A 26867-nucleotide genomic window follows, 5' to 3' on the forward strand; every position below is an offset into this window, starting at 1 on the left:
CCAAGTGATATCCTCAGAATTTACAAAAAATGACTTTCATGCGATTCAGCTGCAAAGTAAATGAATTTGCGCAAGGCAAATCAAAATATGGTCATTTGATTTTCGGCTTGCTCGAGTAATGTGCCATTTTGAAACGCTGACTTTTAGGCCCTATGGTTTTTCAAACGGCGCACATTGAGCTTTTATTTTGAAAAAAATAACACCGTTTTGCTAATATTTCGTGCTAACTAGAGGTAACTTCACAAGCATAGGGCGACAATCTGCAGTGCAGTCTGGGAGCTGTCAGTCGTCAGGGTTTTTTTATTCCTCCCAATGCGCTCAACACCATATGATCACAAACATTGGAAAGATACGAAGAGAAATAAGAATATGTAGAAAACAATCACCCTTTGTTTACGTCAACACCTGCTTGTCAAAAGACCTGACGTAAAGGAACGGGTGCTATCAGAGCCGGGCCCTGCATCTCCATCAACTCAACAACCTGCTACCAACGTTAGCTTACTCGCTAGTGATATCAATGACGTTGTCAGCCGTGTTCACCTGTCGAACCGGCCACACGATTGAATGACAGTTACCGGTCAGATAGATACAACGGTAAGCTTTTTCATCCTTTTAATCCCTACTTGAATTAAATCGCCGTGTACGGTACCTTAGCTGTAAGCGTCTCACCTGTCAGCGGCAAAGTAGCTGCTAGCAGGCGCGCTACATCACACAAGCATCAACGCTCCCTACGCATTTACCAATATAATTATTGTCCGTGGGTAAAGATAAGCAAAATATATCAGGAAATATGGATAACATTATGGTTTTCCTAATTTTTTCTACACATGACAGGTGATAGAAGCTCTTCTGTTACGACATTGTTGCTGTTGTTGTTGACAATTTATCATCTTCCTGTGTTTGTCTCAACGAAAGCAGAACTGCTAGATTTCGAGGCTTCCTCTCCTCCCCCTGAAATCTACACTAGAAGTCTTTGATTTCGCTCTCCACTTTCTCTCCGTAGATTTTTCACGGCTTTCCACTTCCCCGACAAATACTTTTAGATGTCATTTTATTTGAAACACTGCTTCCGTGACTTTTTAAACTGGGCCCCAGTCAATCATTACAAGATTGGCATCGGTAAAAACATGAGCATTTTATCACGCGGCTCCCTACCATACTTACTGCTTTCTTCGATGCTCAATTACATTGTTTCTTGATTTTATTTAATTCTTTAAATCATGTTCCTGATGGACCAAATTTTTACAGAAAATTGAAACTATTTTCTAGACAGAGAAAAACGTTTGGTGAGGGTTCATGTCCATACAACTTGTAAAATGAAAGATTCCCATGTCAGGATAGCTCTGTGTGGTAGTAAACTTTGAATATTTCAAGGTTTATGCAACACTTTAGCCAGGACTGATAAGGCAAGTTGTATTTGGTGTGGATACATCTGCAAGACTGATTATATTTTGAACATGTAACCGAAACCAGTTGTAGTTATTTATACACAATATTTGAGTTGCTATCCTAAGTTGTTTGTCTGGTTGCTATTTTATTTGCCCAAGGGACCAAGAGCTGACATATATTTAATAATTTGGTGTGCCAACAAAAGCCACTTCATGACAAGTGCGGGCATGTGATATAAATTCCCAATCTCATTCCAGACTGAGTAATTGCCTTCAAAATGTCACCCTTCCAAAGTTATTTCTCCAATTACCTCATCAGAATTCTGTTAAAATAGAAGGGGGTGTGTTCTCAAAAATCTGCAGATGATTTCCTGGTGATCTCTCGGTAGTTGTACGAGGCTGTCGTCTTACTCCCCAACTGGACTGATAGTGATGGTTGCTCACATCAGACTTTGCTCTCTTGAGCTGTATGACTCAGCGGCTCCGGTTACTCCCCAGAACAGAAGTCACTGAAGGATGGACTTGGGCTTTCAGGCCAAATGTGAATGAGAGGAAACGTCCTCATGGTTTTTGTCCTGTCATTTCTGTAAGGTATGATGCACACATGCCTGCCTGGTGATCAACATTAGCATTAGAACCACACAGGAGGATGAATGCAGAAGAAGTGGAGCTGCTCAGTGATTCCAAATACAGGAACTATGTGGCAGCAGTGGACAAAGCCCTCAAGAACTTTGAGTACTCCAGCGAGTGGGCAGACCTCATCTCTGCGCTCGGCAAACTCAATAAGGTAATAATCTGAGCTTGCTGTGCAGCACATCAGATCATAAAAAAATACCATTTAAAAGAACTCCCAGATGTATATGTTTACATCACAAAATATATCCAACTCATCAATATATTGTATTATTTAAGATTTGTTTGTGCAGTAATTCAAAATGCAGTGTGCCCCTAAAAAAACATTCAGAAGAACAAATTTCAATTGCATTTCAGTATCAGGTAAACATACCCAAACCAATGCATTAACTTGTAAGAGCCCTCTTGTCTCATGCATCTTTTATATACCATATTTGAAACTTCCCATTGACAAATGACAACGTTGACAAATATTGGAAACATTTTTCTCTATCTTCAAGTGCAGGTTGGCCGTTAAAGTGAATTTAGCCATCATAATATTGTATAATATAATATAAAAAAAGCAGGGAAATAAAGACCTGGTTTGGTATAAACCCAAACAGCAGTAACCTGAAAGAAACGAAACATTCAGAGAATCATTACCAAACAATTTGCACACAGACTGCACAACATTTTACCTCAATCATTTTATATGTTACCTAACAGACAGAATATACAACAAAGAATAACTATTTCGTTTTAATGTGTAAGTTTCTCCACTTTCCACAAAATCTAAGGCAACATAACCTCTTACACAGGGTCATAGCGTTATGCTATCTACATTAAAAAAAATAGATTAAATCTACATCTCTACATATCAGTAATCTTTTGTTGCCACCTGTGTTCTTTGTGGATTTCTCATATTCAACCTTTTTCTGTTGCTGTCCCAGGTTTTACAGAACAATGCGAAATACCAAGTGGTTCCCAAAAAGCTGACGATAGGCAAAAGGCTTGCCCAGTGCCTCCACCCTGCCCTGCCCAGTGGAGTCCACCGCAAGGCCTTAGAGACCTATGAAATTATCTTTAAGATAATTGGACCCAAGAGGCTGGCCAAAGACCTCTTTCTTTATAGGTAAGTGTGGCCATCTGCATGGAAACTTGAAAAATTATTTTAGATTATATTACATTACATTACATTGCATTTGGCAGACGCTTTTATCCAAAGCGACTTATAGTAGAGGACATAGGGACTGCAAATACACTTGCAAATACACGATGCACAGGAAATATACAGAACAGTAAGCTTGGGTTGGTGAGGTTTTTTTTTTTTTTTTGGACAGAGACACACAAACGTTCACACACACACACACACACTGCATAGCCTAACTTGCTGCCAACCTGATCTGGGGCATCAGCGCAGTAAAAAGTCCTGAAAGAAAAACGTTTTTACCTGTTTCTTGAAGGTTGAGAGAGATGATGCTAGTCTTGTTGCTTCTGGGAATTTGTTCCACCACTGAGGTAGTAGAACTGAGAACAGTTTTGCCTGAGATCGCTTAGAGCGAGCAAAAGGTACTGCTAATAGGTTTGAATTAGAGGAACGCAGCTCTCTGCCAGGAACATAAGGTCTTATCATTTCGGTCAGATATGCTGGACGTGTTCCTGAGGTGGTTTTGAATGCCAGGGTCAGGGCCTTGTGCTTGATCCTGGCAGCTACTGGTAGCCAGTGCAACTGGATGAACAGAGGTGTAACATGAGCCCTTTTGGGTTGAGTGATTAGATATTAACATTGTCATCTTCTTCAACACAGCTCTGGACTTTTCCCTTTACTGTCCAATGCGGCGATGTCTGTAAAGCCTGTGCTGCTGGGACTCTATGAGACCTACTACCTGCCTCTTGGGAAGACACTGAAACCAGGCCTACAGGGGCTGTTGACTGGGGTACTCCCTGGCCTGGAGGAGGGATCCGAATATTATGATCGGTAAGAAGATGAGCAGCAATGAAGGAGTAAAGGAATAAAGAGTTGTGGGCCATGCCATTACAAGGGGAATTCTATTTCATTGTGAAGAAAGGAATTGTTTTCACCATATATGAATGATGCATGAGACGTGAGACGCTGCAAGATCAGTGTTTCACTGCAGAGCAAAACACTGAACACACAAGAGGCACACTACTGTATCTATCAAATAATTTGGGGAAATGAAAGGAACCTTTATGCTCATAATTTATCTGTTCATGCAGCACATTTATATGGGGTCCATTTCTACTTCATCTCCATCTCAAGAAATAATCATTCAGACAAAACAGGGTTTCTGCGGGTCATTAAAAAGCATTAAAAGTCATGAAAGAGATTTAGAAAAAAGATAAGACCCTATATAATATGAAAGGTATTCAAATCAATGTCTAGAGGCATTAAAAATTGAAATACGCTTTATGGGTAAAAACATTATTTGCAATTTATTTTGATTCAGCCATATAGACAACTAATAATTTTAATTGGAACAGTGTGATGATAGACAAGTGGAACCTTTTAACTGGCTAGTGCTTGGACAGTGTTTTGAGGGTCCACAAAATGTCAATGCCAGATTTGGAGCAAAAAGTAAATAAAATAAGTAGGTAAATTATTAAAAAACTAAAACTAAATATGCATCGATAACCATATAAAAATTTAAATCCATGCCCAATGTCAGTCCGAAGGTTAAATGTAGATCCAGATCTAAATGATTGACATCATCATAAATAAACCTATCTGTACTTGGACATGTGCATTACATTTGTTAAAAGGAGCACTGAAAAGCACTAAATTAGATCAGCTGATACCTGATAAAAAACAAGAGTTAAGTGTCTCAAAAATGTGGGCTATAACTACTTAAAGCCCCCACTCAGGCAGTTACATGGGTCTAAACTTACTGTAAGCTGTTATGAATTGTCATTGTAGCATGTAGTAAATATGTTTCAATTAGTCCTGTGCATGTTCTTTGCTCTTTGCACTTGGTAGAACCAACACCCTGCTGGAGAAGGTGGCTGCAGCAGTAGAGCAGTCAGCTTTCTACAGTGCCTTGTGGGGCAGCATCCTGACCAGCCCTGCTGTACGTCTCCCTGGGGTGTCTTTCGTTCTGCTGCACCTCAACCGCAAGCTCTCTATGGAGGACCAGCTTTACGTCATGGGCAGCGACATCGAGCTTATGGTGGGTGGCAGTCACATGGCAGAACAATAACACTAACTTGTTAATTTGTTTTGTTATTTAATACATTTTGAGGTCCAATATCTATGTGTCATTTGTTCACTAGGTGGAGGCAGTCAGTACCTCTGTTCAGGACTCCAGTGTGTTGGTTCAGAGGAGCACTCTTGACTTGATCCTTTTCTGTTTCCCCTTCCACATGAGCCAGGTGAGGATAGCTTTATATGCTGATACTGCAGGTCTGGTTGGTTAATAAATCCTTTCTGATCGTGATGCATGTCCCTCATATGGAATACAAACATTTAACCCTCTGATTCATGTAAGTCATTTATTATTAGCATTAGCAATTTGATTTCTGATGTCTCTTTTGTTTGTAATCATGATGAGGTCTTTAAAACAAGCCACTATATTGGTGCTCAGTGGCAGGTTAAATTTAAAGAGCTGTGTACGTATGTGTATTTTGAGAATAAACTAATAGTCACAGATGTTTTGGTGTTATATTGCTGTGTTCAGGCGACTCGCCCTGATATGATACGGATACTGTCGGCTGCTTTGCATGTTGTTTTGAGAAGAGACATGTCCCTCAACCGGAGACTCTATGCCTGGCTGCTGGGTATGCCACAGACACACACGCACACTATGCTTAGATGCATGATGATTCTCACTTATGTTGTTGTTTTTCAAATAATTTAGAGGAGTAGCAATCAGTTTCTACTTCCTGTGGCTAATGCAAAAAATGGATTTAAACAATATCAATTTCAGGCTGACTGGGTCCTGTCTGTGTGAAGGTTGGATGTTCTCCCAATGCCCTTGTCAGTTCTCTTCAGCCTCTCCCACTTTGTCCCACAAATCAAAAAACATGCCGTAGGATAACTTAAACTTCTAGATTGCCCTTTCAGTCTGAAGAGAGAGAGTACATAGTTGGAGGTTTATATGTGTTGTCTGTAATTGATGGTTGACTGGTCCATGATAAACCCTACCTGTTACTGTCAGTAGGGGTTAGCTCCAGCCTCCGCCACCCTATGTGGATCAGCAGTCTAGATTGTGAATTGATAAATGAAACAATTTTATTGTCTATTGTTTATGCAGATCTCAGGGTAAGCAAGGCTGTGATATATAGTGAGCAAAGATTGTGATCTGATGACATTATTACTATTGTTCATTTGCGTTAAAATAGGTAAACTACTTTTTTTGTCTCCTCTGATAATGGGCGAAGACAGTCAACACTGAGAGGTCCATATTTATCTCTTTAGATAAAATGCAGCAATTTGACATCATACAATTTCACGACTTCCCATGATTTAAAAAGAGGAAAATGGCAACTACAATTACAGAGTAAAACGTGTTATAATGTCTTAAAACAAATATGCAGGTTCTTTATAAATTTTATTCCAAGGACTCATTATGTCAAGTAATAAAATGACTAGTGTTTTCCTAGTATGTTCACACCTTTAATGATCCTGTTTTCACAATCCTTTACAGGCAAGAGCATTAATATTAGGTCTTTAATTCCACAAAGAATTAAAAAAAAATTCAAACACGCAATGGTGGACACCGTACCAACACCTATACACTTTGTGTGTGTTTTTTTTGGCATGAATGTTTTGAATACATATATGTGCCTTGTTGTGTGGGTGCTTTTTTATCTGTTTTGTGGATCACTCAGTATCCACCAATGCTTCAATGTGTTCTTTTCATTGTCTCACTTCATACCTATTTTTTATGTTTGCAACTGACTGCGGATGATTTGCTGGTAAGTATCTGCTTGGTTGAGGATTTCCAAAGCTTACTGTCATTTTAAGCAACAGCGTATTCAAGATTAGAAAATCTGACATTTCAGTGTCAGCTGGAAGAACATATGAGGTGTCAGTGTCAAGGTCAGGTGCTTAAATTAAGACAGATTAAATGTATCTCATGTTGACATGTGGGTCAGGCCAGTTTGTTCATTTTCCCAACTTATTTAATTTTATATGTATGAATCAAGTGGGGATTAACAGTTGTAGAGGTTTAAGGCTTAAAACTAATTGATCCCTGGCAGCACTTAGTGCACGTTTACTGCAGGGCGAAAAGTATGCAGTCAACAGGATTACACGGCTACTAGGAATTTTGAGTCATACATACAAGTGAAACTAGTTATATATGATTTACTTTTTCATAAATGCATTGCCTCTTAGCTTGTTTGTGAAATATGTATGGCTACAGCTGGACTTTCATTCACCTACATTTATACTTCTTTGTCTTTTTAAGGTTTTGACAACAATGGTGCTAAAATAGGCCCCCGGAGCAGTCGGCAGAGCAACCCGGAAGAGCACGCCAGCCACTACTTCAACACCTTCTCAAAAGACATGCTGGTCCATGTAAGGTTTGCCATTTTAAGATAATTACTAATAAAATTTGCCAATTAAAAAATAGTTTCATATCTCTAAAATTGGCTTCCTAAAAACTGAAATCATATCACACCTAGATTTGGCTTTTTTGTTGTCCCCAAAAGAGTCATTCATCCCTTTAATCCCTCTCTTCCTGTACATCACACATCCTCAAGGGGGTTGTATTTATATTCTGCTCCCTTCTGCTCCTATTTCTGCAGTATATGCTTTGAAGACAGCTCCCCGTCCTCTCTTATGCTGCTCAAATAATCTGTCCTGTCCTGGAACTCTTAGCTTTTGATAGGCTCTGGTACTCCAGGGGTTGGAGAAGGGGTTACAGAGAGAAACCAGGAGGGGAAGTTTTATTTCTGGAAGTATTTCATGTTGGTATTTTGTTTTGTTTTTTCCATTTGTTCCTCTGCCATCTGTTCTGAGGTAGTAAATGGAGCTCACACCGTTGGGAGAAGGATGCTACTGCAGGGACTGTCTGTTGCAGTCTTTACTCCATTATGTGGCAGACGAAGCGTGAAACACGCACAGTAAAAACCAAAAATTGGAGTGGGTGGGGTGGAGGGACTGTAATTGTGATATTGTCACAGCCAAATATTATAAGAAACAAACTGTTATAAAAAAAAAAAATCAAAGGGAAATGGATGTACCCTCAGCTGTGTGATGTGCAGTCCTTCGACAAACGCACGCGCACACGCACACGCACACGCACACGCACACGCACACGCACACGCACACACACACACACACACACACACACACACACACACATTTCAGAGTACAAAAAAATCTTTTATTTCAGACCAAAAGCCTTTACTCTAACCGAACCTTCACCATCAATTGAGATAAATTAATGCTTAACATCTAAAAGCACAAAGGACAGCCGAGCATGAAAATTTATACAGTCCTATCACTACTGGCGTGCAATCCTACTTTGGATGCAGTTCAACAGATGGAATTGGAAAACACTGGTTTGCCTAAAATGCTACAGCAGGTACTTGAGTAATTATTGTAAATGTAAACAAACAAAAAGATTTATGAAATAAAAACTCATAGAATTAATTTTTGCCGCCCACCATGCCAAACCAGTGTCATAACCTTGATATGCGGTATTGGAAAATATTGTAGAAATTGAAAAGCAAATAGTAACCAGACTTTGTTATGGTAATTCCCCAGCTGTTCAAGATAATATGCCTAAGACAGCAGTCAACTGTCTGCATAGAAGTATATCTTCTACTTTTCAGACCTTGAAAAATTAACAGATCTCCCCAGTCTTTCCAAGAGGAGGCAGCTTATCTACAGTTTTGTGGCTGCTATAGAGATAGAGACTTGCAAAAATGTCCAGCCTCTGGATGTAGAATTTTTGTTTAAGCACAATATATTAATCTTGAAATTTTGCATAATTCAATAAGAATTTGATGGTTTATTTGTGAATGTCTATATTTCAGGCAATGGTGGGGATCTTGCAGGGCAAGGCCCGTGGTGGGGAAGAAGAGAGCACTCTCATGCATGACCTGAAGCCATTTCGCATTCTCATCAGTTTGCTGGACAAACCAGAGCTTGGTATTAATCCTTCATTATATAGACACAAACAATCCTCTTTATATTTGCTGTGCCCGCTGTGTATATAATCTCAGTGTATATGTGTTTGTCTCCAGGTCCTGCCATTTTAGAAGACGTTCTGATTGAGGTGTTCCGTACTCTACACACACAGTGCCGAAAAGAGTTGGATCTCCAAAACCAGAGTCAGTTCAGCAAGGATCACACACACCTCAGTAGGTCAGTTCCACTCCATCACATTCTTTTCATATGTATCAGATTTTAGTTGAGATAAAGATGATGATAAAATACTCTTGTTGTATTTTACTCTTGTAATACTCTGTGTAGCGTCATCTCAGAAAGTCGGGGTTTCGCGCATTTTCTTGATTCAAATGTTTGCCTTATGTACTATTTTCAGCAAACTACGGGAAAACAAGAAAACAGCAGAGCTGATTAAGACGGCTAATCTCCTGTTCAACTCTTTTGAGCCGTACTACATGTGGGACTATATTGCTTGCTGGTTTGAGGAATGCTGCAGGTTTGTATGAGGATTTTAGGGAATGAATCACAACCAGTTGCGTGCCAACTAACTTGTGAAGAAACCCGCTGCCTGAACAGATGAGAAACACAGAGAAAATTCAAGTTCCTATGTATTCAGTAGATACATCCTGTTGGCAGGATTTGTTTGATCATAGAGTCCAAGTCAGATGATCAAACTTAAAAAAAAGAAAAGACGTTAGACTTGATGGGGCAAGTAAAAATGGGGATTCAAATCATTGCAATGCATTCTGTGCTTGTCATGGATTGACAAACTTATTGTGGGCCATCTAAGACTTCTACAGCTATTTAAGTCTGAGCTAAAGTGAGTATAAGTAAAAATAAAACTAATGGTAAAGTACTGAATACTGAAAACTGGGTCTGTTTCAGGAGAACAGAAAATGTGAGTACATGTGCTCTGCGGCATGGTGGGGTCTTCGATCCCCCAGAACTGTCCTTGGTGGAGTTTTGTCAACTAGTTGATTTCCTTCTTGATATCGTCTCCTTGGTAAGATTTGTTTAGTTGTTTAATCTTCCGTCTTTCGTTCTCCCAGCGTTTCTTTCTATCTTTTCTATCTTTCATCTCTGTTCTATTTAATATAATTCTCAATTATTCTGTGACATCTATTGAAAAGGAGTGTTTTATATTTTTATTTTTTTCCTTTTTTGTTCCACTCTCTGGACTCGATTTATCCTCATCTGATTTCAAAGCGATTCTCTCAAATTTATTGCTCAGTTTTATTTTTGTTCCCTTTTTAACCCTTTTTGGTGTGGTTATGCATCCCTCTTAGTGCATTCTTTTGTTTCAAGCTTCTGACTCTCATGCGATTTCTTTCCCTCTCACTTACGCTCTCTCTCTTTCTCTTTCCCTTTTCATCTCTCTTAAGTACACACACACACACACACACCTATGAACAACTTTGTTTCCTCTCTTCAACATTTACATTCTCAGCCTGATCCTGCAAAGTTACTGTCACTGTAGGGTTGTGTCAGTGTGTGTATGTGTGTTCCACAGTGTGTGTCTATATGTAAAGATTCCTCACAACTGTAAAATTGCCTGTTTGTTTATTTCTTAGCAAAATTACATTTTGCATCCTCTTAGAGATGTGCTTGTCTATACTGTATTTCCAATCCAAACAGTTTGGAAATCCTTTATTCTCTAATAACCCAGTATGAAATGCTTGATTTCTGTTTGTGTGTTTGAAAGATAGAGAAGGAACACTGTGTTCTATCAATTTGTTTGTAAGAGAAAAAGAGCGTATGAAGTGTGTATGTCTCTGCAAACAAAGTGTCTTGTGGCCTGTGCTCTGCTTGCTCCTGTCTGTTCAAACTATCTGCTCTTTCTCCCTGAAGCCTACTAGAAGCATGAGGGTAATCTGCCAGGTAAAGTACTGCTCTTTCCTGCTTTTTCACCTCACACTGCTTCACTGAGGCTACGATAACATTTCTGCAATGTCCTGCCAACATCCTTCAGGCCATGTTTGTTACTGCACCGCTTCGACTGATCATTTCAAAATGATTGACTAACCATCATATGTTAACAGTTAAAATGGTCTGCAGTAAGAGGTGTGACCATATCTGTGATTTCATGTGATGATATCTCACCCTGGCTCTTTGGTGTGGATCTTGTGAAAATGAAATCTTTGCCCAGTGTGTATGTGCTTTTTTTTGGCATGCATGCACTCATTTAAAGTTTTGCAGCACTTATTATATGTCTTTGTATTTAATTCATGGTTTAATGTTTAATAATTTTTCAGTGTTTTTTTCTTTTTCCTATTTGTTTTTCTTCAAAATGCTATTTTGTTATTTGAATAATAGTAATTTTATTTCGACCCCCCCCCCCCCCCACAAAAAAAAAAACAGCTCTAAAGGGCCTAAGAGCTACTCTTCCAGTCCAATGTATATTCTTATATTTGTATCCTGACATAATCTGCTCTTGTATTTGTTGTTGTCAAGACAAATAGTTATGTTCAATACTGCAAAATTTAGATTTTTAGATACCTTCAATTAGTGGAAATTATCCATAGTTACAAACTCACAGTAGTCAGTTAAAAGGTGTTTCATTTTTCATGTTAATCTTGCCTGTAGGTAAAGACATTGTCGCAGGTGTTATTTATAACATGATAAGGATGAATTTATATATTATGTTCATATTAATGAAAATGTAGCAGTTATGTAGATATTTTCCCAAGAACGGATAAGACACTTATTCTGCATATGAAATATTAATGTGATAATGTCTAATTGAGACAAATGTACAAAATCCATTGTTTTCATAAGTGAGTTTTATGAACTTTACATCACTGCCACCTGGAAACTTGGTATCTGCACTATATATTCCTGACGTCAGTGCGTTTCCAACTTTTCCAGGAAACATATATCGAGATCCAGACAGAGCATCTTCCTCAACTGTTGTTGCGCATGGTGGCAGCACTGACCTGTCACCTCCAATACCTGGGTCTTGGAGAGCTCACTCACTGCCTCCGTCTCTGCTCAAAGATCCTTAGCAAAGTGCAGCCACCGCTGGTTTCCCCTCTGGCCCTGCCTTCTGGCCCCCAGACTCAGGGCCTCTCCAACTCCACGGGCAACCTGTCAAATTCAGCAAAGGAGAAGGTCAGAGACAAAGAGGACAAACGGGTTAGTCAAAACATGAAGAGTCAAGTGGTTGCATGTCCACTTACTCAACGCCTGTATCGAGAGTTAAGTTTATTTAATTGATTCCTCTCTAGCAAATAATGGAAACAGAGATTTTTTTTTTCTGCAATAACATAAACCTGCGATACATACACATTGAGACCTTACTAATTAAACTTGACCGGTAACTCATTCACAGGGTCACTATATCACTCAATTCATTATGATTTAGGCCGAGATAAAAGAGGTTTGAATTGGTTCATTTATTTTTTTTATTTTATCAGGATGAACTGGAAACCTATGACTAACATCAAACTGGCTCCACTATGAAAAGTTCTGACATAAAAACAAATTGTCTCAACTGATAATTCTGTTTTTGATTTTGGTAATAGTATAGAGCATAAGGTGTGTTTCTGTCCCAGTTTATGCCTCCTGACCTACTTTTCCTTTAAGTTACTGCCCAAAAAAACACAATTTCAAGCTCTGATGAGCAACCACGTCCCTGAACAGGGCCCACCCCAGATCTTGTTGCCTCCTGCTATGGTAAGGTGGTCCCTTGACTGGCCTGCCATTCCATGTTCCCTGGGCACTAGCTATTTGAGGACTTGTTCAGAACAACTGTTTCGTGGACTGTCCTGGTCCTCCTGGTCCCTCTCTAGCAACCTGGTTGTTTAAGTGTTGAAAGAGCTCAGTGAGGCATGGTTAAAAGTTGAATCAATCTGTCCCAAGGCCAGGGATGGATAGGGTGATAGATGATTTTAGAAAGGCCACAATGTGCTTGGGAATAGAAAAACAGAAGATAGAGAACAAACAGCTGAGCCCAGCTCATCTTTTCTCTCTGTGGAAGAAGAAGTGCAGTCTCGCCTTTGCCTCCTGTGTGACCCATCACCATCAGAGTGGAAAACATCCCACATACTGTACATAAACTGCCTACGATACACCCACCCCAACCCCCCACCCTGTGGGGGCTATAGATAATGTGCTTGCTTGCATGCCATCTGAGTCCGGGCTCCAGAATATATGTGCCACTTGATCAAAATAGGTGCCAGGAAGCCTTTGGGCTCCCAAAGGCTAACTATGATAAAGAATACTTGGAACTTGTAGCTATATCAGTCTAGCTGTAGTTGCAGTTATGTCTAGTGTACCCCACAGTCAACAACAGCCACTCAAACCTAGCAGCTGTGTACAGCTATGGATTTGATTTGCTGAGTCTACAGAGCAGTGACAGACCTGATATGTTCACTTTTAAAATGCACATCTTAAACTGATACACAAACTGATTATTATCTGCTTTGTAATGCCTTTTTAGACAACCATTTCCTTCTGTTTCACTGATAAAAGAACGGTTGCAATGTGCAGAATACAAGATTAATTTTTTTTAGGCTCTTTGTTCACGATAAGTTAGAGAAAACAATAATTATATATATTATTTCAATTATTTTGCAAAATTCACATTTAAAAAGTACCTCCTCTATAACTGCAAAACCCACTTGTTATGATGTCAAATATTTTCTGGGATTCCACATTATTCTTGTCTATAATGTGAATAACAAAAGACTTGTTTTAAAACATTTTTATTTTTTTTGATGATTTCATTTTCTCCACTAATAGCAAGGCTTATCATCCTATCTCCTTTTTCCCTTGTGCAGGCTCTCCCTACCACTCCGGAAGTACCTGGCAGTGGGGAGGTGTTTGGGGATGAGGAAAATCCTGCTGGTACTCATTCTGCTGAAAGTGGCTTCACAGACTTTGTCCAGTACCAGCAGGACGGCCCAGAGGAAACAGACCGTACAGTTCTTCCTCACCCAGCTCTCAAGACAGGTCGTCGCTCCTCCGGCTCATCACAAGCCAAGTCTCTGGACAAGCCGGTCATGCAGAACTGCCTGGAACACTTCCAACAATTCCTCTCCTGTCTCATTAGCTTATACATTACCTGTGACAAGATGGAAAAAGTGGAGAATGAGAAAGTTGAGGTCATGCAGTCAGGAACCCTGGTTTCAGAGGGCTTCATACACAGTGGGTACACTGAGCGGACAGAGCCTTGTTGGGTGTCTGTGTTGGTGCAGAAAGAGTACGTTGCTGCTTTCACTGCGGCCTGCCAGCTGTTTCTTGAATGTTCCAGCTTTCCAGTCTATATTGCAGAAGGTAACCTTAAGGCCTCACCCACTCAAGAACAGTTTGGTAAGTAGCAAATAGCCAATGGTGTTGCTTAAAGTACTTTATTTCACTTAATTGAAGAATATCCCTCCTGCATCTATCTATACAGATTGTGAGCTGGTCCGTCTGCCGGTTTGGCTGCAGGCACTGATGGATGCCTGCTGCTTGGCCAGTGACTTTTGTCTCCAGGGTGTAGCTATATCCCTCCTCATGGACCTTGTGGGACTTACTCAGTCTGTTGCAATGGTGACTGCTGAGAGTGTAGCGTCTGGCGGCAGCTCTGAGTCGGCTCAGCCGATGAGTCCCAGCCAAGGTCGAGTGGCTGTGGTTATCAGGCCCCCTCTCACTCAGGGAATCCTTAAGTACATTGCTGAAAAGACAGAATTCTTCAAGGTAGAGCTCCTACGTCAGTAAAAGTAGTTGTATCTAAATTTTCCATCCATTTTTAATGGTCTCAATCTTGTTTGCTGTGTAATGTTTTGCACAGAGTGTGGCTCTGATTCTGTGGGACCAGTTAAGTGAAGGAACACCTCAACACCATCAGCGTAGTGTGGAGCTTTTCTATCAGCTTCACAACCTGGTACCATCTTCCAGCATCTGTGAAGATGTCATCAGCCAGCAACTCATGCATAGGGACAAGGTCAGTATGATGTACATCACACACACACACACAATACACAATACACAAACAGGCCTAATGAGTCAAATACAATGTATCTTTGCCAATAATCCTTTTCTTTTAGAGAATCCGCCTTGAGGCCCATGTGAAGTTCTCTGTGCTGTGGCATTTGACAAGAGATTTGAATATTACCAAGTCCTCTCCTTTTAATCGCACATTTGACAGGTAGGTCTGGATCTATTTTTTGAATGAAAGATCAACCATTGATGCACTTACCATTAGCAGTAGTTTCTCTGCGATTCATTTTGTTCATAGTGCTGTCTTCTCCCTTTCTTTGTAGATCCTTGTTCATCATGTTGGACAGCCTCAGTTATTGGGATCCGTGTACTAGCTCTGTTGGCCGAGCCTGGCTGAATCAGATCCTTCAAAGACATGACATTGCTCGGGTATTAGAGCCTCTCCTTCTCCTTTTGCTCCACCCGAAGACTCACAGAGTGTCCATTCAAAGGGTACAAGCTCAGCGTCATTGGGCCCAGGTCTTTCCTGACCTGCCTGAACAAGAGCCATCAGAACCCCATTTTGCAAAGGATTCTGGTTTCTCGGAGAGTAAGTATTTAGTTAATGTTTTACATTGACTGTATCAGATACACCGAATGTTCCTTATGGATTTTTTATGATAAAAATTTGTAGTATTTTCCTGTCTTGTTGAAAAACGTATTCTCTCTGTCACCTCATTTTTTCTTCTGATCATTAGACTTTGATCAGATACAAGGGAACCGAGTGGCACAAGAGGAGCTTCGCGGTCTTGCAGTGGGTGACATGGGATCCATTTTTCTTACTGTAAACCCTCTAAGTGATAGTCTTTCGATATTGAGCCTGAGCAGTGAGAATCTACAGCTGGCTGGTGAATATCAGCATGCCGACCAACAGAGGGAGCCCCAGAGCTCTGGATCGAGTGGTTCTCATTCTTCTCCGGTGGAAAATGGCAGCTTTGAGGACCCAGAAGGAGTAAGCGGCACTGTCAGAAGCTCAGAACAACAACCTGGCTCTTCAGATGACATGTCTGAAGACTCTTTAGAGGAAACCGTGACATTGGTTGTCAATGACCTGATAGAAAGGGTCCTGGGTTTATTAGAGGAGCATTCTCATGAAGTCCCATTGTCATCTGAAAACTGGCCTCAGACAGACACAGAAAGCACTTCCTCAGATACTTCCACAGGTCCCCGGAATGACTCCGGCACTACATATGGCCCGAACCAACAGACTCTGCCAGAGATGCTAGCTGAAGGCACACTAGAGTTCCTCTGTGTCTCAAAAGTGGATAAAGCTATGGAGGGACAGCACAAAGAGGGCATCACCCGCCACAGTTCTTCACCATCTATCGTCATGTTGCCCGACAGCTCAGACCCAGCCACCCCGGACCACAGCCTGGGGGTGGATGACACTCAAGCCCGTAAACGTAGCCATAGTAGCACCCAACTCAGTCTTAAAGGCAAGATCATGGAGAGGCTTTCAGACAAATCTCCAGGGGCCAAACCGAAGATCAAAAAATCCAAGAAAAAGGAGATGGAAAGGCACAGAAAGGCAACAAGCCAGGCTGAGAAGCTTCGGCCACCCAGTATTTTCTTCAGGGATAGCTTGGATTTAGAGAACTGGTACAGTTGTGGGGAGGGTGAGGTATCGGAGATTGAAAGTGACACAGGATCACCCAGCGGGGCTTCTGGTGGCAATGTTGGGGGTGTCACAGGATGTAGAGTTTCCTCTGCCCCTCCCCATTTTAACATCCACCCACTCTACCAGCATGTTTTTCTCTACCTCCAGCTGTATGATTCCTCACGGACCCTTCATGCTTTGTCAGCAGTTGCAGCCATGCTTAGAGCCGCTCCCTCAGGGTTTGTAAGTGCCATCTCCACCACCAGCATCAACAACACCTACACTCCACAGCTGTCTTTGCTCCAAAATCTTTTGGCCCGCCACAAGGTCTCTTTAATGGGCAAGGACTTCTACTGCCTGATCCCCCAGGACTCCCATTCTCACTCGTTTCGTAGCGCAATGTACCTTGAAATTATCATCTCCCTTTGTCTCTACTTCCTACGGAGCTACTACTCTGCTCATGTGCCGGCAAGTCCTCAGGATTTGGCAGGGAACCGGGCCATGCAGCTGACAAGTGTGGAGGTCTTGACGCTCCTATTCATTGAGTTATCCAAAGTCACGGATGGCTCAGCAAAGGGCTTCGCTAGTTTCATCAGTGACGTCCTGTCTAAGTGCAAAGTTCAGAAGGTGATTCTCCATTGCCTGCTTTCCTCTATATTTAGTGCCCAGAAATGGCACGACCAGCATGTGGCAGGAGTCAACATGGCCTCTGTGGAAGAAGGGCTATCAGAGGACAGTATTATAAACTTGTCGGAAGACCAGATGGACAGCTGTAGCGCAGTCCAGTCCCAGTTACTTAGGCTGCTGCAGAGCCTAGTTGTCCTGGAGCATCGCGTTCTTGTGCCATCTGAGGAAGGAGGGGAGTCTTCTGGCGGAGTGGCGGGAGGTGGAGGGACAGGAGGTGGAACAGGGGCTGGATTTGAAATCTTAGGGGGAGAGGTTGAGCATGTCAACCCTCAGCAACCAATGACTTCACTGCAATACCTCCACGGACACCCTATCACTGCACAGACCATGTTCTTGTGTGCAGTAATTCGGGCATTGCATCAACACCATGCCTGTAAGATGCATCCCCAGTGGATAAGTCTCATCACAGCCACCCTGCCATACATGGGGAAAGTGCTGAGGAGAGTTGTTGCATCGGTCACTTTGCAGCTGTGCAGGAACCTAGAAAATCTACTTCATCAGTATCGCTACGAGACTGGGATAAGTGACACCAGGTATTATGACGGATTTAACTGACAAAATTCACAAAATGTCACTAGATGGCAGTCTTGACTATCAAATTCCAAAATGTATTACCCATTTCCCACCTGCAATTCATTTACATATAGACTTATAAATGAGATTTTCTGTTAAGGTTTTATCAGTTTTTACTGAAAATCTCAATACTTTTTTGTAGACCCCACTGGATGGCTCTCTGCATTCCTCCTGACCTGGTTCTCACAGTGCTTGAGGGTGTCACTGCAATCATCCATTACTGCCTGCTGGATCCCACTTCCCAATACCACCAGGTGAGGGTGCTCTAAGCGTATCATTTGCAACAAATACAACTTGGGCTTGTTCTTGTGTGTCTTTCCATTCGGAGTCTGACACATTTACTCATGATGCATATTACAGTGTGTTAAGTGTTTCCCATTTCTTGACACGTTTTACACAGCCTTGCTGACTTATGTCTTGTTTCCTCTCAGTTACAAGTGAGTGTCGACCAGAAACACCTGGCTGAAGCTCGCTCAGGCATCCTGTCAATCCTCCACACCATCATGTCCTCTGTCACCCTACTGTGGAGTGTTCTTCATCATGCTGACAGCTCTGACAAGCCAGCTGCTGCTTCAGCTGCTTCCACTTCCAACATCAATTTGGGCTCCACCAAGGTATTCAAATGACATTTCAGACAGTCCAGAAAGTGATTAAAACAAGTGTTTGGCAGTCATAATTGAACACAGAGCAATATTTGAATGAACAATCTTAAAAGGAGATGGCGTCTCTGAAATCTTTGGTCTAAAAAAAACTTCACCCCTTGTCATTCCAAAGAAAAACAAACAAAAAACTATTTATGCAGCTGTTAGCATTCAATTTTGCTCTGTGCAAATGCAAAGAAAGCTGCCCTCTATTTCTGGAAAGTCATCATACACTGATAATATTTAGCAGATAGAATTAATTCTTGTCAAGTAATAATGAAAGAGAAATGTACAATAAGATGTACACCCTGAAATGGAATATCTTCCCCTACAGAAAGGAAGGAGTAGTTTGATGTTTCTTTCATCCATTCAGTCTATTCCGATTCAGTCAAAAGACTGTAAAAATTCACGTGCATGATAATATTGACTGCAAAATTCAGCAGCAGAGGCTTAATTCAACAGCAATATTGTAATCTATGTTGCCTCTACAGAAAATTCGTCAACAGATATTGGAGCTTCTTGGTCCAATATCCATGAACCATGGAGCACACTTCATGGCAGCAATTGCTTATGTTTGGAATGAGAGGAAACAAGTCAAGACTCCTGCCAGAAATAAGGTGAGTTGTGGAAAAACTAATACATTTAAGCACAAAAAAAGAAGAAAACAAAAAATAACATCTGCTTGCCTGGATAATGTTCAAATTTTAAGGGTATTAATTCCTAAGAGCAAATAATTAATTAACAAAAAACTATTTTAGGTCTGATGATGTGATTGCCTTTAAACCAATTGGAATTAAGTCTCAATAGTCAACCATCACTCTCTCTCACTAGAATTCTAAGATCAAGAAATGATGCCAGCATGAATAGCATCACAGCGTCTACTTAAAAAAAATGCTTATTTTAGCTAGAATTCTACACAAAGTTGACTTCAATTGCATGTTAGCCTTGCATGAAATTTTGAGTCAAAGAAATTGATTTTTCTTAGAATGAGGCAGAGTAGAAGAGAAAAATTCAAAGCAATTGTACTCTAGTGGCTCGATGTGAAGATTCAACAGCTCTTAATTTTTCTACTAATGTGTTGAATACACTTCCAGGTGATTCCAGTGGCCAGTGAGGAACAGCTTCTGCTGGTTGAGCTTGTTCGTTCAGTGAGTGCTATGCGCACTGAGACAGTCATGCAGACGGTGAAAGAGGTTCTGAAGCAGCCTCCTGCCATTGCAAAGGATAAGGTTTGTCATTTTGATGCTTCATATCAGCTTCCTAACCATGCCAAGAATGAAGCAAATTTCATTAAATATGATGTATTCCTCCCTTGAGATAAACAGTTTTTTTTTTGACATTGTACAGCTGCTTCGGTTTAAGGTAGCATGAACTGGAGCAGGAATATTTTGAGATGTTAAAAAAAAAAAAACTTGATCACATTCATCTGTCACCTGTCTAAAAGCCCTTAGACCAAAACCGAAGTGTAGAAACAATGGTCTATAGCCTGAAAGTATTCTGTTGTGTGGTAAACCGTTCTGTTGACTATATTGTCATAATTTTTGTTATTCATTTTTTTGACAATTCTGAATTGTCTTTTAGTTTCTCTTTGTTCATGATCATTCATTGCACTCGCTTCCTCACAGAAACACCTGTCCTTGGAGGTCTGCATGCTTCAGTTTTTCTTTGCATATGTCCAGAGGTGAGTCCCAATACCTCCAATATAGGTGAATATGGTGACTAGTGCCAAAAATCTATTTAAACAGTGACCCTGCCTTCATAATGTGTGCAGTCATCTAACATCTTAAACTTTTACTTCATGTCCTCTTCATGTCTTAGGATTCCTGTTTCTAGTTTAGTGGACAGCTGGCCGTCTTTGCTGGCCCTGCTGAAGGACTCTGTGCAGTTAGGTCTGCCTGCTCCAGGACAGTTTCTCATTCTGGGGTAGGTTTCTTTCTCCTCTCATCTATATCATCCAATATATGTTCCTACAGCGACATGGTAGATCTACACTCATTCTACTGAAAGGCATTTTCCAGAACTACTGTAGTATTTTTTACAGTACTAAAATGTCTTGTTGAAAATTTCAAGTTACCAAGGACAGCTAAGGTCCCGTGGTGTCAATTTGGCATCCAAATTGAAATGATGTCTACATTAGGGGCAATTAAGAATGATATTATAAGATAAGTATTGATCCTACAACTGGGAAATTCAATTGTTACGGCAGCATAAACAATATATGTATAAACATTTCAAATAAAACAAGTATTAAATATGAAAGAAACAAAAGAAATACCTTGTGATTGAAGGTAGTGCAAAAAGAAAAGAGCATTTTGGGATGTTTGTGAGCAGCACTGCGCTACATGCAGGAAAAGTTGTTTATGTGCTTGTGGTGTGGAACAGTCTCACAGCCGATTGGAGGAAGTTATAGCAAACTGCCCATTGTTAATCGTTTTTGTCTGGCCTTGGAGTCACCTATGGCAAAGTTTAGCCTCTAAATGGAAATGTTGTGATTTAAAGATGATTCTCCAATTGAGATTTGTACAATCACCTACAGGTCATGGACTCTTTGCCTTTAGTGTAAACCATAATTTTATTCTCATATGAAACCAGATTATGTTCAATTAATATAAATTGATAGATTGCCTGTGGGCATACAATGCTTATGTTAAGTCTCCAGTTGCGGAGAAACTTTAACGCTTAATAATATATTATTTCCAAGAGGTTATGCTCCAGGCTTGTCTTGGTAAACGATTTTGTCTGCTTAGTCATGACTAGTGCTGATGAGATGACCTTTTGCTTTGTGGCCACTGTGAGAAAAAGTCTTTCCAGTGCATGGGAGATAGTATGCTATATTGTCACCACTTCCGATAATTAATTTTTCAGGAGTAGATTGTATGGCATTACTTTAATAGGTTACTAAAGGAATTCATTTATTGAACCTTAATGTTATTTCACTCAGTAATGTATGCTGATGCCTATTTTATGCGACTCCCCCCTATCTCTTCTTTTCTCAAGAGTTCTGAATGAGTTCATTTTGAAAAATCCCAATCTAGAAAATAAGAAGGACCAGCGAGAGCTGCAGGTAATTACACTGTTCACCTAGACTGCAACTGAACTGAATTGTTTGCATTATATCTTTTATTGAGATTATACTTAATTTCATTCCTTTTAATTGAGATAATATCTCTTATCACCTATTCTGTACTTGCATAATTAATTGTAATAAGTAGGTTGACCTTCATGTTTGTTCCTGGCTATTTAATCGTTCAAGATATTGGGGAGAATTAGTTACTTTTTATGAAGTAACTGAATGTTTTCCGTGTTTAGGATGTGACTCATAAAGTGGTGGAGGCCATTGGAACAATTGCAGGGTCCTCCCTGGAGCAAACTACATGGTTGAGGAGAAACCTGGAGGTGAAGGCCTCTCCTCAGATAGTTTTAGATGGGACCAACCTGGAGACGGATGTTGAAGGTGGGTATCTTCAAGTCAGTAATTGGTTTGGATTTTTTTGTTGCAATGGACATTTGGGGCAACCTGTATTCCGGCACAAGTGAGAGAGTTATTGTGTTTGTAACACAGATGCATTTTCGTGTCAGGGATTAGTGTAATCCACCGAAATTTAATGTAAAATTTTATCTCGAAATGAATCACTGAGAGTTGGTGTTAAAGGCGATACAAAGGGGATACAAAGTACTGTTGTGGCTCTGGTCAAAAGGTCTACATGTATTACAAAAGTCATTTGATGTAAATTTAGCGGATCACCAGCATGTTTTAGGTTTGTTGTATTACATGTTTTTGCTGCACTGCTCCTGCTTATCTTTGACACCTGTTTTGTAGATTTAATGCTCACAGTAATGGAGGCCTCCAGCTCAAGCTTCACTCCATCAGTTTACAGTGTCCATGCTCTCACACTGCTGGCTGAGGTACAAAAAAAACTTATGTATTTGTGATTCAGTTCAATGCAGACACATGCACATGTAGATTCAAATGCAGTTTGAATATACTGGTTCCAAGGTGATTTTCAAAATACATTAACATCTCAAAAAGGTTTGAAATTATTTTTTATGACAAATGTTCGGAAAGGAAAAATTAGAAATAACCGAGAAAGGTTGTTCTATGGTTTTTAACTTAAATCAGAAAAGTACTTCTTTCACATTTTATAAAGCATTTAGTTTTGAGGTAGTGTAGAAACTGTATATAACAGTAAATAGTCAAAATCTCTGGTCTAAAAGAGTGTAATGATGTTGTTTCATTCTACACTAGACCTGAGATGCAATATTGTAATAATAAGTGATGGAAACAGACTTAACAGAGCAGATCTGGTTCACTCTTAACCGACTCCAGCTGATAAATGAACTCCTCTCACATCCACTTCTGTCATTACTGGAAAATCAATAAATCTATACACTTGACTTAATGCACTGCTTGAAGGAGTTGGAGAACTGAAACTTTTTGCAACCTGCTTCCTGCCATGCTATTTTCAGTTAGTGTAGAGCTTATTTAAAAGATTTTATCTGCACTTCACTTCCATTCGCAGATAAAACATGATTGGAATATTTCAGCCGTTACAATTTGTCCAAATAGTGCTACTAGCATACTGCTGCTTGGTGTAGTCATGTCTTGCCCATTTCAACCTCTGCCTGATGAGTAAAGTAGCTCAACATTTAGATCATAATAATACATTTTCATGTTTGCTGAGATTATGTGCTGTAAGACCGAACTGCGTGTTTGGCAGGTTCTGGCTCATCTGCTGGACATGGTGTTCTACAGTGACGAAAAGGAGCGAGTCATTCCACTGCTGGTTAATATCATGCACTATGTAGTACCCTACCTCCGCAACCACAGGTATGGACATTCTTTTTTTGTATTTCGTCAAAATATTTTTATGCCGAATTTATTTTTATAAATTGACACCATTGCCTTTGTCAAGCAGAGTTATTTCATTTTGTTCATATTTCTATCAGCAGGATTATGTTGAAACCATCTTGCCAATTTTCATTTGACTCATGGGCCCTGGGCACATTTTGGGACAGATTTGGACATTTTCATTCCAGGAAATCATCCTTTGCAGAGATCCCTACATTTTAAACTTATACATGGAAACACTTTGACATAAAAATGTAATAATATATATAATTTGACTTCTAATTTGACTTCTGTCAGGCAATGTGACAGAAGTTAACATTATTTTCAATTTATAAACAAAGATGTATAAAATTAACTGGCAAATATGAAGATGAGTTGTTAATTGTATTCCCAATTAACATGAAAGGACACCTTTCCTTTCCTTGATCCTCCTTATAGTGCTCACAACGCTCCGAGCTATCGGGCCTGCATCCAGCTATTGAGCAGCTTAAGTGGGTACCAGTATACCCGTCGTGCATGGAAGAAGGAGGCATTTGACCTCTTCATGGACCACACCTTCTTCCAGATGGACTCCTCCTGTGTCAGTCAGTAAGTAGGAGTACACACTTTTCTGTATCATCATCAGCACTTTGTCTTGAAGAGGTGGTTGTGTGTGTGTGTGTGTGTGTGTGTGTGTGTGTGTGTGTGTGTGTGTGTGTGTGTGTGTGTGTGTGTGTGTGTGTGTGTGTGTGTGTGTGTGTGTGTGTGTGTGTGTGTGTGTGTGTGTGTGTGTGTGTGTGTGTGTGTGTGTATATATATATGTATATATATCCTGGCCATTTTATCAAAAAAATATAAAAAATATTGCATTTATATCAGTGATTGCCAGGCAAAGAGGGAACATACTGTCTTGTTTGTTGCAAAGTCGGTTTTTAAGTCTCCCTAACTATGTTTCTGTTCACATAAGCTTGGGAATATTAATGCAGGTTTAAACAAGGCTATATCTATTGACTTGTTACTATTGACTGTTTTTGCAGTTGGAGAGCCATCATTGATCATTTGATGACTCATGACAAGACGACATTTCGGGACTTAATGAGTAAGCTCCTGGTTCTTTCTTTCAAATGTATAAATAAATTATATGAAATGACTAAAGAGGAAACCACTGGGTGCAGGTTTAAATTACTAATAATATTTCTCCCTAAATGTGACTGCACTTTTTATGTAGAAGTAAAGATAGACTTGAATTTTCATTCTGCAAAGTGTGCTGATCAAAACAAGCACTTATGTTTCCACTCCAATTAGGTGTGTAGCCTACTCAGCTGCACCATTATTCCAGCGTTAAAGTGCATTAAAAGGTTTAACCATCAATGCCCTCAATGTCTAGTTGCATCGCATTCCAGCACCGTCACTCCTGCCCTTTTTTTTTCCTTCAGCCCGTGTGGCTGTAGCTCAGAGCAGCTCTTTGAGTCTGTTCACCAACAGAGATGCCGAACTGGAGCAAAGGGCCATGCTGCTAAAACGGCTGGCCTTCACTATCTACAGCAGTGAAGTGGACCAGTACCAGAAATACCTGCCTGACATACAAGGTAAACACTGAGCACATGCACATGTAACACAATCGCATGTCTCTCCATAAAAAGATGATTAAAATGAGCCCAAATAGCTTTTGATGAGGGGGGTTCATCTCAAATTATGTCATAACATTTTACACTGGATATCTTTAGCTTACTCTCCATGTTCTATGTGTTCAGAGCGTCTGGTGGAGAGTCTGCGTCTGCCTCAGGTGCCCATCCTTCACGCTCAGGTGTTCCTGTTCTTCAGAGTGCTGCTGCTACGCATGTCGCCTCAACACCTCACCTCACTATGGCCCACCATGATCACTGAACTGGTGAGGATTATCTCTTTGCCATTCATTCTTCTCTTTTTTTACAAATAGTCATTAACACGATGTTTCATTCTCACTTCTGTTTCTCTGCAGGTCCAGGTGTTTCTATTGATGGAGCAGGAGTTAACAGCAGATGAAGACATATCAAGGTATATCTTACCTACTTATACTGAAAACTGCACTACAGCGTTTAAAAACATATGCAATCGGACAGATTATCATGGAACAATTTTGACATATCTCTTAGGACATCTGGGCCATCTGTAGCAGGGTTGGAGACCACCTATTCTGGAGGGAATGGCTTTTCAACATCATACAACAGTCAGCGATGGCTCAACCTCTATCTGTCTGCCTGCAAGCTCCTGGACCTGGCTTTGACCCTGCCTCCTGAGAGCCTGCCTCAGTTCCAGATGTCAGTGTTTACACACATTTGTCTCATTGAGCCTTGCCTATGACTGGACTGTGTGCAGAAATCTTGGTCTGTGACCGAACTAACACTGATTTGATTTGTAGGGGATAAGATGCTTTGGTGCCTGAAAACAAGACATCTTGTGAACATTTTTAAGATTAAGAAAGAAAAAAAATGACAATATATATGCGAATACAGTATTTGGTTGAATAGGGAATATAACTCATTTATTTAAAACTTTATAACATGTCATTTCTGACAAAATTGTTCCTACCAACTCATTCCTGCTGCGCTACAGGTACCGCTGGGCCTTCATCCCTGAGGCATCAGACGATTCAGGATTGGAAGTCAGACGTCAGGGGACTCACCAGCGAGAGTTCAAACCCTACGTGGTCCGATTGGCAAAGCTGCTCAGGAAGCGAGCCAAGGTATCATCCTTGTGAAGAGCTTTTTTTTTTCATTTTGGCAGGAATTTTTCTTCTTAAATCATTTATATTGGTTCCTACAGAAGAATCCAGAGGAGGACTGTTCCACCAGAACCCTGCCGTGGGAGCCAGGTCACCTGATGCTGACACTCTATGTGATCCGCAGCATGGAGCAGCTGCTTCCCTTCTTCAACGTGCTCAGCCAGGTGTTTAACAGTAAAGCCAGCAGCCGCTCCGGTCCTGCTTATAACCACAGCCATGTGGATGCCTCCTTCTCTAGCCACAAGGAAGGGCACAAGCTAGAGAACCAGAAAGTGTTTTGGAGCCAAGCTCGACAGAACATTGAGGAGATGGTGGAAAAAGACTTTTTAGAGGGTCTGATCAAGACATGAGGACACACCAAGCGATTAACTGATCAACACTCGTGAATAACCTCAACTTGTATGTGATAAACAAGGGAACACATATACAGCAACACAAATTTGTACATTTTTTGTATTTATAATTGTTTTACTTTTCAAAAACTATTGTATTGAATTCTGATTATTTGTATATAGAGAGCAGCTTTGATGACTGACTTTTAACATTTTATGTTGAGTCCTGTGGGACCAAGTAAAGATGCTGTGCCATTCCATATCGATGTGACTTAAAGAATAAAGATTTCTATTGGGAGGGTTTCACAGGCTATATCACTGTCGTCGTAGCATTCATTTGAATTTACAG

General features: G+C 40.4%; 1 protein-coding gene across 3 annotated transcripts; it reads left to right on the forward strand.

The window, feature by feature from the left end:
- The first annotated feature begins 260 nt into the window (after positions 1-260).
- Positions 261-26831, forward strand: dop1a (DOP1 leucine zipper like protein A). 3 transcript variants are annotated; one of them, XM_086154660.1, is made up of 38 exons: positions 261-594; positions 1980-2175; positions 2951-3132; positions 3808-3978; positions 4996-5185; positions 5289-5387; positions 5693-5792; positions 7427-7536; positions 9003-9117; positions 9213-9333; positions 9512-9631; positions 10021-10138; positions 10984-11013; positions 12001-12267; positions 13914-14445; positions 14531-14814; positions 14909-15061; positions 15165-15265; positions 15381-15646; positions 15795-17913; positions 18096-18207; positions 18385-18567; positions 19086-19211; positions 19689-19823; positions 20220-20275; positions 20413-20517; positions 21592-21658; positions 21904-22048; positions 22415-22500; positions 23313-23422; positions 23882-24031; positions 24460-24521; positions 24859-25011; positions 25177-25313; positions 25404-25459; positions 25558-25722; positions 26018-26147; positions 26228-26831. In XM_086154660.1, exons 2-38 carry the CDS (start codon positions 2038-2040, stop codon positions 26534-26536), a joined length of 7503 nt encoding a protein of 2500 aa, XP_086010786.1. In that variant the 5' UTR covers positions 261-594; positions 1980-2037; the 3' UTR covers positions 26537-26831. The 3 variants fall into 3 exon arrangements, with proteins under 3 accessions (XP_086010786.1, XP_086010787.1, XP_086010788.1); XM_086154661.1 differs by having other exon boundaries at positions 7454-7536; XM_086154662.1 differs by lacking the exon at positions 10984-11013.
- The last annotated feature ends 36 nt before the right edge of the window (positions 26832-26867 follow it).

Source organism: Fistularia commersonii, chromosome 11, assembly GCF_037954325.1.
Source record: "Fistularia commersonii isolate RoL2024-O1a breed Wild chromosome 11, RoL_Fcom_v1.0, whole genome shotgun sequence".
Taxonomy (NCBI): Eukaryota; Metazoa; Chordata; class Actinopteri; order Syngnathiformes; family Fistulariidae; genus Fistularia; species Fistularia commersonii.

Coding starts and splice junctions, on each gene's coding strand:
- dop1a (XM_086154660.1), top strand. CDS start 2,038: ATGAATGCAGAAGAAGTGGAGCTGCTCAGTGATTCCAAATACAGGAAC. Junction 9,632..10,020: donor TGGTTTGAGGAATGCTGCAG/GTTTGTATGAGG, acceptor GGTCTGTTTCAG/GAGAACAGAAAATGTGAGTA. Junction 14,446..14,530: donor ACCCACTCAAGAACAGTTTG/GTAAGTAGCAAA, acceptor CTATCTATACAG/ATTGTGAGCTGGTCCGTCTG.